Genomic DNA, 14195 nt, shown 5'->3' on the forward strand with positions numbered 1-14195 from the left:
TTAGCAATAGCAACTAACTATTACAAATGATACTATATTTCTTAAATTGAAAGTTACTCTACCTTTTAGTGGTTATCATTGATAAAAGCTATCAATGATAGTTGTTATCAATTATATCAACTGATAACATATTTCTCAAATTAAAAACTATCATTGATAGCATCCATTAGTGGTAGCAACGTACAACAGCTATCAAAATCTATCGATGATAATTTTCAATTTAAGAAAATTGAGAAAAAACTCGTAAGGGTGATAAGTTATAATTGATAGTAGCTATCAGTGATAACAACCGATAACAATTATCAATGATATTCACTAACTGTAGCTATTAGTGATAGCTTTCTATAAAAGAATCGATAATAAATGTGTGAAATAATCATTTCTCAAATTGAAACTATCATTCATAGATGCTATCAGCGATAGTTTTTAATTTGAGAAATTCGACAAGAAGTGACCTAAACAATGGTTTGACGTGGGTATTTTAATCTTTTATTATTTTTTGTGCTATATATACAAATATTTTATCTGTGTGTTATATATACAAATATATATATGCTATTATTTAGGTTTTCTTTTTTGCCATTTAGGAGCTGTAACATAATTTTCTCTATTATTTATCGGTGCACACATTCCTCGCCTAATGAAAAAAAAAGGATAAATTTTGTGTACTTAATAAAAATAAAAGATAAATTTTAAAAATAAAAAGAAAGAAAAATGAAAAATTGAAGTGGTGCACTGGCAGTGCCGCCGGTCTCTACTATCTTTGCATAGTTCGTTCCTCGGAAGTTCTATGTTCGAACTCTTTCTTCCTCAATCTCTGAAACTGTTGCTCTCTCCATCTGTTATTCTCCAATCCACAGTGAAGTTCTTAATCAAGCAGCCATGGTATTTCCTTCTGTCCGCCTCTTATTTGCCAATTCTTGTTACCGTTTCGGTCGCCATGTTTCTTCTTCTTCTTCTTCTTCATTTTACGCGACTGAAGCTTTGGATCCTCCTCCCGTTGTTCAAGCTCGAAGAGTCGTCGTTACTGGTAATACTTTCGTAATTCAATTTATAATACACCAAACACGTTCATAAAATTTTTTAAAGGAAATTTGTAGCTTCCATTGTAATCGAGCTTGATTAACACCCCCATTTCTTTAGAAAATGAAAACGTATTTCTTGTATCTTGATATCTAATAGATTTTTCTTGCTGGCATTTATCTAATCTGCAGCGTAATCCAAATTTCCCTTATATATACCATAGGTTGTTGTCTTTGTTCATGTATATGCACATAGTTACGATGTCTTACATTTTTTTTTTACATTCTATATTAGGTTTAGGAATGGTCACTCCACTCGGTTGTGGTGTGAAATCTACTTGGAAGCGTCTTATTGATGGGGAATGTGGGATTAGAAAATTATCCCGAGAAGATCTCCAAATGAATGCTTTTGATTCAGAAATCCAGTTGCTCACTTATGATCAATTGACATCGAAAGTAGCTGCAGTTGTCCCTTGTGGTACAGAGCCTGGTGAATTTAACGAAGAATTGTGGCTTAATTCTAAGGTTATAAAGGATATTCCTCACTGATATCCGGCTTTTCTTTGAACGTATTTTCCGTTGATTGTTACATCTTTGATGGCTTGAATTTTGTTAGATTTTATACTTCACCATGGGCATATGATTGGTGGAAGTGGTCTAGTCTGCAGGAAGGTTTCTTAGAACATAACTTTTTCTATTTTTCATTTATCTCAGAGATCTGTTGATTCAATATGGTACTTGAATTAGTGTGAATATTAACTGTGTAGTTCTGAGAGAGATTGTTGAGAGTTTTGGTGAACATCTCTGACAGTGATTGGTGCTTCTCCAGCTACTGCTCAAAGTTCAGGCAGTTGCATATGGAGAGAGATCAGCAGCATATTGTGCTCATATGTTGATTTGTGTACATAAATAATGTAGTGACCAAGCAATTTTGCTTCTAAGATATACCATCCCAACTGGTGCAACTGATTGATGATGGTGTATAAAAATGGAATTCCTTGCTGATGAAGTAAATCCACTGATTAATAAAACAAAGCACCCCCTTGTTCTTATAGCACATGTCCTTTTTAATTCCCAATTGGAGACTTTGTTGTAACTCACTATTAGGTGTTTGGAGTCTTACTCTTTTATTTCATCAATTGATGAAATTGTTTCTTCTTTAAATCCACTGTTAATAAAAGTGATCTTGTTGAGTTGATATAGTAAAGTTAGTTTTGGGCTTTCGATGGAAGTTCCGTTTTCTTATTGTGCTTTGTAGGATTTTAACGACCTTTGAGATATGAGTAGCAGTACACTTCTTCTTTTTCTTCTACTTTTTCTTCTTCTTCTTTTTCTTCTTCTTCTTCTTCTTTTTCTTTTCATTTCTCTGTACTTGAATTTCTTGTAACATTCTTAGCTGTACTCTTAATTTTCTAAGCATTTAGGACAGGCGATGCTGGAAAATCCATTTTAATTAATCGTGTTACAGATTATTGAAATTACCAGGAGCATCGTTCAATTTCTAGATTTATAGGCTATGCATTATGTGCTGCTGACGAAGCCTTAAAAGATGCAAATTGGGTGCCATCTTTGCAGGAACAGAAGGAAAAAACAGTATGATTCTTTCTATTTTGACAGACAACATTTTTCTTTTGATTATTTAGGAATACATCAATGTTTAACTTGAAAATGCCAGGGAGTCTCTATTGGTGGTGGAATTGGAAGCATCAGTGATGTGTTAAATGCTGCACAACTGATCTGTGATAAGGTTAGTTTATGAGCTTCTTATACCTCATATCTGACAAAGACAACATGTCTCTTGCCCCTCTCATTATGGGGTTTGGATATGAAATTGAAATTTATAGCTGGGTTTCAAAAAGAATAAACTTAAATATTTCCCTTTTTGTTGCAGAAACTACGCCGCCTTAGTCCATTTTTCATTCCGCGGATATTAATCAACATGGCCTCTGGTCATGTGAGCATGAAATATGGATTTCAGGTGCAGAAATTGATTCTAGCATCATCAAGAATTCTCTATGCTATATATGAACTTGATCAGGGTTCATGACAGTTATGGTGTACTTAAATTCACAATGCTTCTGTGTCTCATAATTTTGAAGAGAATTCTATAGCTATTCACTATTATTTAATGACCACGAATCTGTTTTTCGAAATTTGGTGCACTGAGATTAGGGGTAAACTTGTAAGCTCAGTTGAGTTTGTTAGTTGTTATTTTTTTGACGTTAATTTGTTTTGGCCATTGAGTTGGTCTGTTAGAAATTGCTTTCCTTAGTGTGTTAACATTCTCTATAAAATGAGACTTAGTTTCCAGTATTTGCACAATTTTCTGAATAGCAATAAAAACTTCTGTTGAGAATTATTGGAGTTCTATCACGTAGTTGCTAGTAGGCTCTGTCAGATGGTTCAATTTAGTTTAGAATATAAGATGCTTATAATGCAAACGGGAAACTTGGGTTGATGTCGTGGCCAAAATTTTCCAATATCAACATCAGGGTGTCAGTATTATTAGTAGATGCTCATTTATTTCTCTGTTTCTGTCTGCTCAATTTTAATATATCAAGCCTTTTAATTAATATAGTTTACGGAACTTCTTAAGAATATCTTTTATTATAGCTCTAGTTTGTGAATAGGGTCCAAACCATGCTGCAGTAACAGCTTGTGCAACTGGAGCGCACTCTATTGGTGATGCTGTTCGAATGATTCAGTTTGGAGATTCTGATGTTATGGTGGCTGGAGGCACAGAGTCCAGCATTGATGCTTTATCCATAGTCGGATTTTGCAGGTGATAAAAATATGGAATATTATTATGCCTTTTAACTAAACTACGTTTTTTTTTTTTTTAAGTAAACTATGTTTTACTTAATGTGACTGTATGTTTGAGTTCTAATCATATCTTATTGAGTTTGTTATTTTCAGGTCAAGGGCTTTGTCTACAAAGTACAATTCAACTCCATCAGAAGCTTCTCGTCCTTTTGACAGTGGTCGAGATGGGTTTGTGTGCGTACACGTTTAATTTATTTTCATTTTACATTTTATTATATTCTCTTATTCTCATTTATTTTTTTTTATTTTACATTTTATTATCTTCTCTTATTCTCACTCATGCCGCCCCCCATTGTGATCCACATTCTCAGCATAGGGGAAGGTTGTGGTGTAATGGTGCTGGAGGTCAGTTGGATACTGCTTAATGTGACGCAGTGTTCTGTTTTTCAGTTCTTTATCCAGTTGTTTGATCGAGTTAGCTTTGCTATTAGGTTCAATTCTCTTTTTCTTATATAGGAACTTGATCATGCGTTGAAGCGTGGAGCTAGAATATATGCCGAAGTCCGAGGCTATGGAACTTCAGGTTTTATACTTTTCTTTAATTTAAATGCACTGACTTTGAGGAATATTTTTAGATCTTTCTAGGGGCATTATCTTCAAGTTTTGAATAGATTAAAAAATAATGATGATCTTTAGGTGATGCTCATCACATTACTCAACCCCACGCCAGCGGAAGAGGTGCAGCCCTAGCCATGACACGTGCCTTAAAACAGGTTAAAGAATTAACAATGGCTTTTAACTAATTTGTTTCATATTAGTCTACGAATATTATTTTTCTCCTATCTTATTTATTTACTTTTGATAAGCAACAACCGTCCATTGGGGCAGGCCATGATATCCTCATCAGTAACTAGGAGATTCCATAAAAGCCCCATGTTTTGCATAAATAACCAAAAAAAAAAAAAAGAAAACCACTGGAAGGTTGAAATTTTTTAGCAGTTTAAGAAAATATGATCCACAGTTTCATTGTCTTCCCTGCATAGGAAAAACAAGCTAACAGAGTTCTTTTTTATATGAGTAGGTTTCTGAATTCCGTCACTATGTTGATTTCTCCGTAGCATAGAGATCACACTTAGTAATTAATTGCTTTAGGCTCTTTGCTTTTCCAGATTACATTGGAAATTATAGTAGCCACGATATTGTTCTCAATTCCTGAGATAGGTAGTTGAAAAAATGTGTCCTGTTAAAGTTGCCCAATTTAGTTTCCAGATCCTATCTTCATTACTTCTTATAAAAATATCTTTTATTCAACTGCTCCTGGAGATCCATTCCTCTGTTCTGCATCTAAAGAGTGGTGTCCTCCTATATTCAAATTTCCAGCATTGCCTTTCTTTGGCTTCAGTGCTAGAGTCGAGGATACCTCAATTGGAGAGCACAATTTGATACCCGACAATCCTTTCAGAATTTATATTATCACCATTTTCTATATTAAAATTGCAGCATATCTTATAGAGTACTCTGGCATGATATACATATAATCTTCAAATGGCATCTTATAGAATCTCTTAACTGAATATGTGAGTGAGTGCAATCTTAAGATCTCTTTACTTGATACAAACGGTCAATCATAAGCTTATGCATGTGGATTTGATGCCGAAATTTACTGTGAAAACTCTCTGGCAAGGATTAACTTGAAGATCACTTTGGTGTGACATGAATTTATAAGCCGTTTCTTTTTTACTTTGATGAATTGCAGTCTGGATTTCATCCCTGCCAAGTGGATTACCTAAATGCACATGCTACATCTACACCCTTGGGTAAAATTTTCAATCTTCGACAAGTTGCTTAGGTGTGATTTTTGTAACTATAGAAATGTGCTAATGTTGTGTAAATGTACATACATATAATTGATCTTTCTGGGCCTTTTATTTAGGCGATGCAGTGGAAGCAACCGCTATAAAATCCGTTTTCACTGACCATGCTCTATCGGGTGCTTTGACTTTTTCCTCCACGAAGGTAATTTATGATTAATGTTTTTTCATTTTGAAAGAAAATAGATGTCATATCTTGGGTTATTTTACACTTTGTTTGCTAGTCTAATTGCACTATTATATTTTCTGGATGTCCGCATGTTTCCAATTGCTGGATTAGCCGCGTACTAAAAGTGTTGAAATAATTAAAAACCACAGAATTTGGGGCTTTTCTTAAGAGACCGATCATTGATATGCATGAATGAAAATCAAATTTCAGGGTGCAATTGGTCATCTTCTTGGAGCAGCTGGTGCTGTTGAGGCAATTTTTTCTGTTTTAGCCATACACACTGTAAGCAAGATTGGCTCTTTCAATTTTAAATCCCCCGGATATCATTTATATAAAATACTTAACACTTCTCCACTTACATTATCAGAGTTCAAACCCCCAACCTCCTGATTAGTTACTATTTTAAATTATCTATCAGCCAAAAAGCTTAAGCTGATTGGTTATGGTAAATTTAATGATATCAATACTTTAACCAAATTTCCAAAACACTTTCATGTCAAACATATGGACCAAGTTTAGTTATAGAAGTTCTTTTCCTCCACTTTTTGGACTGGGAGGACAATTTTACAAACAAGGAAGTTTACATTGTCTTAAATTTATTGCTTATTTTAGTCTCTCGAGCCGTTGTTTTCCCTGACATCTACAATTGCAAGAGCTCGTGGATTAACATCACTTTTTACTATGAACTAAACAAATGGTTGTATCCCTTCGAGATTAATGGCTATTGTGCTGTTTCATTGTAGGGAGTGGCACCACCCTCTCTTAATCTCAGGGAACCAGATCCCATATTTGATGAGAATTTCATGCCGTTAACCTCACAGAGACAGGTACCGATTCGAGTAGCTTTATCAAATTCTTTTGGCTTTGGAGGAACAAATGCATCCCTACTTTTCGCTTCTGTTGCATAGAACAGATTGATTGCTCTATAGCTACCACCCCAATGGTTCTTGTTTGTGCAAGAAAACTTACTGTGGAGACTCTTACACAAAATTTGAGTCATTGATTATTTTTGCGGCAAAGAGATGATGATAGGCTATATATGAGAAAGGGACATTGTGTATTATTATTAATTTAAGTAAAGAATACCCTTTTTTTTTCTTTCCGTTCTTAACTGGAGATTGACTTTTCCTGTTTAAGTGAGAAACGTGGGATGAAGAAAGGTATTGGAGTGGAAGACAACATTAGATATTTTAGAAGGTAATTTAAGTATCTACTATATGCATAAATATATAAATTAGATTTCTCTAGAATTTATTTAGGTTAAAGGAATTCTTCCTTCAGACAAGAACAAACTATGAAAATATCATTCAGAATTTTAGAGAGAATTTTATTTGGGCTTCAAGGATTTCATGTCTAAACCAAGGGAGCAAAGTAAACAAAGAGGAAAAGAAAGAAAAAGAGAGAAACTTTGAGTGAGTAAGTGTTTTGAGAGTAAAAAAGTGTTTCTCTCCAAAAGTGCCAAACAATTGTAAATTTTCTTAATAAAAGTTTCTTCCTTCCAAGTGTGTTTCTTTTGTATCAATTTCTTCAACAAGAGCTTTTGAAGATCAGGTACAATTTGAGACTGTGAAACTTGTCTAGGACACAACTAGAGTGCATTCATCATTACATAGTGACGGGAGACCTTCAAGTTGTTGGAGGAATCAAGAAGCTTAACACTCATAATTACAAAATATGGTTCACATGCATGAAGTCATATCTCCAAGTTCAAGACTTGTTGCATGTTGTAGGAGACAGTGAAGTTAATTCACTTGAGAATGTTGCAGCTTTGAAGAAATGTAAAATTTGTTGCTTTGAAGAAATGTAATATCGATGCAAGTTAGACCATATTTACAATTAAAACTACAATTGATGAAGAAATGTTGGAGCACATTAGTATTATAGAGACGCCAAAGAAAGCATGAGACACGTTCGCCTCACTTTTCACAAAGAAGAATGGTGTAAGATTACAATTTTTAGAGGACAAATCCATCAATTGCTCAAAGGGAGATGACTATCAACCAATACTTCACCAAGGTAAAAACTCTATGCCGTGAAATCTCTTAATTAGATCCTACTTCAACTATTTCAAAATCAGGATAATAATTATCCGTGGTCTTAAACACTAATATAAAAGTCTTATTGTTGCAATTTAAGTTTAGGCATTGACTAAGGAAATATGCTTATCAACCAAGAAGCATTGACTAAGCAAATGTCGGAGGTCACAATAAAGAGAAACAAGAAATGCTCTTTAGTGGCCAAATAAAAGGTCATTCAAAATTTCAAAAGAAAGTAGGCTTGAAAGGAGATGAAGAGACTCCAAAATGCTCTCTAGTAGGGGCAGTTAGTAAACATAATCATCAACATGACACATTGAGAGAAGGATGAATGTTACAGCTGTGGAAAGATAGGTCACTATGCCATAGAATGTCATTAAAAGAAAAAAGATAATAGAAAGTGACATAGTCACCTTCCAGGTTGAGAGCATCAGTGAAAGAAGAATGGGATGCATATGAATGCTATGCAACAATGATCCCAACTCCCAATCAACATTCAATGTGGTGAAGAATGAAGTGTTAACTCTCCATGCAGAAGAGGTAAATTATAGAAAATGATTAGATTGCTGATTTAGGATGCTCTAACCATATGACAAGAGATAAGAGGAAGTTGCAAAACACAATAAAGTACAAAGGAAGCCGAGTTGTTGTAATTGCAAACAACTTGAAGTTTTTTCAATAGCTCACATTGGCAAAACTCACATAATGCACCATTCCAATTCCAATCAAGTGAAACTGGAAAACATATTTTATGTGCCTGAAATGCAAAAGAATTTGGTGTCAATATCTCAATTGGCATCAGTAGGAAACTTCATCCTAATGGTGTCAAGGTCTACCAAGATTTGGAAGTTAGTGACAAGTTATTGATGGAAGGACGAGAAATGGATTTCATCTATGTTATGTTAGTAGAAGATGCCTATGTGGATGAGCAAATGCACTCAAGGACAAAGTGCATTGATTCTATTGGTGAACAATATCATACATAAAAAAATGTTACAATTGATGAAACAACATCATGGAAGACACTTGAGGCAGAAGAGATATGTAAGGATGAGAGATCTTTTGAAGAAGGATCTAAAGAAGAGATAAGTCAAGTGCAACATGACCCAATAAAAGAAGAGGATGAAGAAGCTAAAGAGCAATTAAGGATACAAAGTCCTTGGCCTGCAATACGTGATTAAGAACCATAATTATAAAGATCAAGCAGACAAAGAATACCGAATTTTAGGTATGCAAATGCAATGTTAGCAATATTTAAAGAACCAACAACATACGAAGAAACATCACAAAAAATCCAATGGAGAAAGGTTACGAAGAAGAAGTAGATACATTAAGAGAAATAGATGTTGGAAAAAAGTGGTAGAAGGGTAAGTGCATTCAAGCATGCGAAATGCTAAAGGGGTAGAAAAGTTAGCATTGAGGGAGGGTGTTGAAGTAGAAGACAACACTAACTAAATATGTAAATTAGATTTCTCTATAATTATGGTGAAGGATGTAAATGAATATCTCAAAAGAAAAAAATCTAGAAATATCTTAGATTTTATTTAAGTTAAGGATCTCAAGAATTCCTTGAGATAAAGGATAAACTATGAAATATCTAGAATAGTTAGAATTCTAAAGAGATCTTTTTATTTGGGTTCTAAGGAATTCATGTCTATAAATAGGAGGTTTAACTCTCATTTGTAAACCAAGCAAGCAAAGTAAACAAAGAGAGTAAGAAAGAAAGTAAGAGAGGTAGAGAAAAACTTTAAGTATAAGTGAGAGTGTTTTATCCAAAAGTGTTCATCCTTTGAATTTTCTTAATAAACTAGTTTTTTGTTCCAAGTGAGTGTCTCTTTCTTTTGTGTCAATTTCTTCAATGGAAGAAAAATTCTCTAAAAGTTAAACGGAGTGAAAGTGTATTCTTCACCACAAGTCGTATTTAAATATTTTATTTAGATTATATATATATGTGAATAATTTGAAATAATTAATTTCTATTTTAGAAATTTTGATTATTTTTTTAAGGAGAGCAAAATCTATAATGCCACAATGGCAAAATTTTGTACGAGATTTAGCTAATATCAGGAAATTTTCCATCAAACACTGATGAGACATTTGTCCCTACCATTCTTGGCTAATCGATCAACTAGTCTAATGTTTCTTCTGTGTTAATATATTGAAATTGTTATGAAATAAAGAACAATGAAACAACAAAAGAGAAGAATAGAGGAGAGAGGAAGAAGATAAGACAATTGAACTCAATTGTGGTGTGTATACAAATGATCTCTACAACCTCTATTCATAGGGTTGTGAGAATAATGGTTATAAAACCAAACATAAATAGGGGACAAAAAAGTTATGGATATTGATGGGGAGGTTATTGGATAAATTTGTAACCTAAGGAGGTTATGGACATCTAATAACATTTGACTTTAATGTTGAATATTCATAACACTCCCCCTTTAGATGTTTTTATTATATAAAATAAATGTCTCGTTAAAATCATACTAGGAAAAAAAACCCAGTGGGAAAAAATTCTAGTGAAGGAAAAAGAGTACATCATTTTATATATTTTAATAATTGCCTCATTAAAAACATTGCTAGAAGACCAAATCGGAAAAACCATAGTCAAGAAAAGAATGCAGTATTTTTACTCCCCCTCATGAGAACATCTCTTGAATTCTCCGAGTTGTCACATTTCAATGTTGTGCTTAAGCTTTTCAAATGGCAGAGTTGGTAATTGCCTTTGTAAATAAGTCTGTCATGTTGTCTTTTGAAGAATTTTGTTGAATATTGATGTTATCATTTGATGATTTGTCTTCACATAAGAACACCATTGGCTAGTTTTGTACATCACCAATATCGCTGCACGATTTGAAGTAGTTGTTATGATCTGCTTCATAAGCTGCCATAATATAGAAAAAATTCTTCTATATGTATTGAGTAACTTGTGTAAGATCTAGCTCGCATGAGTTAGATAAATAACCTGTATCTTCATAATCAACTAGATCACAATTAGATATATTAGAATAAATTATTGTAAGCTAATAATTCTTAAATTAAACATAACATAGTTTAATTCTATTTCAATATTTTTGGAGAAGTATTATTTTTATGTAACAAAATTACTAAAAATATTACGACAGATAGTGGATAAACTAGTAAAGATACAAGTGCACTTATTTCTCAAAATTATAGTTCTTTAAGACCTCAAGTTCTTCGTTATCTTTCTGATACGAAATGATATAAATTTTTTTTTCCACATGGCCAAGTGAATGAACCACCCTAGGAAAGTTCAATAATATAACTAGTCTAATTTCATTTGTTTTATGCTTTATTTGCAAGTTAAGACAAAACGTATAATCTCAAATTCTTTTTAGAGAAATTCTATTGTTTTTTAAATCTCTTCAGGAGTTTCTACTCAAATCATTAAATTGGACAAATAGGAGTTTTGTTTATACCCTCTTATCAACAAAAATGTAATAAGAGATGATGATATTCGTCTGGAATATTTTATAACTCTCTTATTATTGAATCATATGATTTTATAACCTTTAATTCTTTAGGGATAGAATTATTAATAAATTTATATAAATGTATAATGACTACATCCATAAGGTGTATGTTAAGCTTTGCATACACACTAAGATATGTTAGATATCTTATGATATTGTATCAATAGGAGAATATGTATAACTCATATAACCAATACCAGTTCTTTGCGATAATCATTATGGAACTTGTCCCACTTTCTATTTGTTTTTCTTATAAATATTTTACTTGTATTCTACATGTTCGACATTCTCTAAATGTCTAACTAGTTCTTACGATTTGAAACATAAGTTTATTTTAATTGGATTGTTTCTTTTCACATAAGTCAATTCTTTTTGTGTTGTCACGACATTGTTCAATATGTCTAAGTACATATTACTTATTTTCATAAATAATATTGTCAGCAACATTGTATGCAAAAATGTTATCGAGTTATTTAAGTATGGTTCCACTTCTTGTCATAACATATAATTTCATCGAGATCTCTTATCCTTATTTACTTTAAGATTCTTTTGAGTACTCATATTCAGGATTTCTTCTAGAATATCCATATTTTTAACTGGTCATTAATTGACTATTTCTTCTTCAAGGATCTTTCTTTTCGGAACTTACATTTGTCTATCACGCTTCAAGCGTGTAGTATTGACAATATATTCGTTCACTTATCTCAATCAATTATCAAATGTTTGGGATGCAAACTCACTAACGTTCTTAAATCAAAATAATAAGTATATCTATGGCCAACAATAGGATGCGCCAACAAGAATTAATAAACCATGAATCTCTTCCCAAAAGCATGAGAGTTTCAATTTCAAATTTCGCTAGTGAGAGTTTGATAATTAACCTCTTGAGAACAAGAGACTCCTTGACAATTTATTACATGAAAGAATCTTCTAGTTCTTCAATGGATGTCAATGTATATTTCCAATGATACATTAATTTCATTATTGACCTAAAATGACTCTCATGTCAAATAAAATTATGTTTGGATCAATGAACTTCAGGTTCGTTGTTATATCGATTATATGTGTGTGTAATATAATTGAGAAGTAAAAGTAGACAAATTTTCTATATGCACTACCCGCAGAAGATTATATATAAAATATGCATATCATATATTATTCTTATAGTCAATCTCTCTAGATATGATATTGATTACAACATATACCTTTCCAGTTTACTAAACTTCTCTTTGATAGATTTACAAAGATAGTAAGGTATATCAAGACTATCAAGACTATCAAATCTTGAAGGTGTATTGTTTAATTTTAAGTATAATATGCATAGATGTACTATATGCAATACATAAATATCAAGAGATTATTCTTATTTTCTCCCATAGATTAAAAGAAAATTCAAATATTTCATCCATATATAAATGGGCAAAAAGAATAATCATCTCTTTAGGAGATTGTAATTAATCTGTGATATCTGAATAATATCATATTTATAAGGTTAAAATAAAAATTATGATCTCTTCGAGAGATACAAATAATTTATCAAAGTTTGCTTTCATACATCGCTCTCCTTTTCATTGTTAAGGATTTTAATTTTTCAAATAGACTCTTAATGTACGACAAGTACAAGATCATTGTTTCTTTTCCAAACATATTTGGAAAATAAAATTTTCATATGGCTCTAATCAAATAAACCCTTATTCTCTATTAACATAATTTTGATCTTACTAAATATTGTAACATTGATCACTTCAGGGAATACTATTAAATTATTTGATCAAAATTTACCATTTTTTTTAATAGAAACATATGCTCAATATATAATATAATGTTTTAAACTTTCTCTATCAAATTGTTATTGTAAGAGCAAAAATGTTTTGATATGTGCAACTACTGGTGCACGACAAAAACAATGAGCACTAATTGATTTATGCAACTTTAGGTGTATTAAATCAACATTGAGTTTAAGAAGTAATTAACTATTATACATAACTTTCATAAACTTTGTCATAAGAGAATTTAATCAAATATATATAATCACTATATATAAAATTTTTAAAACTCATAAAGTTCACATGAGAATAATTTAAATATTCAACAATCAAATAAGTTTCGAAAACAACATTGAGAATTTATTCTCATATTTGAAAAACAACATTAACATTATATAATCTTAACGTATATATATATAGAAGATAAATATTACCACAATATTTGTCAAGTAAAATGAAATCCAATTAGGAAAATAAATATTCTAATTTAAACTTTCATATAAATTAATTAGAAAAACATCTCAATCAAATATTTCAAATATAAGAATTATATTTAAATATAAGACATGATTTACCACCTTAATCTAAATAACATTAGAACATTTATAACATAAATCTAAAATGATAAAACATATTTGACAAATCTATAAGTTTTAACCAAAAAATTAAAGTCAAGAAATACTTGGTTATTCAATATCTTTTCTATTTTTTGATCACTCAAAACAAGGTTATTTAAGTTTCTCAAACATAAATTTTATTCCTCAACAAATATGAAAATTATTTATAGTCTAAAATAGTAACCACACACATATATATACATATACTTCAAATAGAATTTAAGTTTGAATATATACTTATTCAACACACATATGTCATGATATACATATCTCATGCACCCAAAATTTAATATCACAAAATTTTACCATGAAATGTCATACATAACTTGAAACCAAATTAAGGATAGTTTTTCATTAAATCTATGCAATTGCAAATTTTTTTCTATTTAGTCATTCTACCAAAGTATGAGGATAAAGTACATGTAATTTTTGTCGAACATATGAAAATATGAAT

General features: G+C 31.6%; 1 protein-coding gene across 1 annotated transcript; it reads left to right on the forward strand.

The window, feature by feature from the left end:
• The first annotated feature begins 696 nt into the window (after positions 1-696).
• Positions 697-6923, forward strand: LOC103496342 (3-oxoacyl-[acyl-carrier-protein] synthase, mitochondrial). Its single transcript, XM_008458168.3, has 14 exons — positions 697-1030; positions 1318-1547; positions 2508-2615; positions 2698-2769; positions 2914-3000; positions 3653-3804; positions 3939-4019; positions 4157-4190; positions 4302-4368; positions 4482-4558; positions 5542-5602; positions 5719-5801; positions 6036-6107; positions 6569-6923. The coding sequence occupies exons 1-14, from the start codon at positions 883-885 to the stop codon at positions 6731-6733; spliced, it is 1437 nt and encodes a 478-aa protein (XP_008456390.1). The 5' UTR covers positions 697-882; the 3' UTR covers positions 6734-6923.
• Positions 6924-14195: the final 7272 nt, after the last annotated feature.

Source organism: Cucumis melo, chromosome 11, assembly GCF_025177605.1.
Source record: "Cucumis melo cultivar AY chromosome 11, USDA_Cmelo_AY_1.0, whole genome shotgun sequence".
NCBI classification, from domain to species: domain Eukaryota; kingdom Viridiplantae; phylum Streptophyta; class Magnoliopsida; order Cucurbitales; family Cucurbitaceae; genus Cucumis; species Cucumis melo.

Excerpts from the sequence above, each read along its gene's own strand:
- LOC103496342 (XM_008458168.3), top strand. The coding sequence starts at position 883 with ATGGTATTTCCTTCTGTCCGCCTCTTATTTGCCAATTCTTGTTACCGT. Across the intron at positions 1,548-2,507 it reads AATTGTGGCTTAATTCTAAG|GAGCATCGTTCAATTTCTAG; the intron begins GTTATAAAGGAT and ends TGAAATTACCAG. Across the intron at positions 5,802-6,035 it reads TGACTTTTTCCTCCACGAAG|GGTGCAATTGGTCATCTTCT; the intron begins GTAATTTATGAT and ends ATCAAATTTCAG.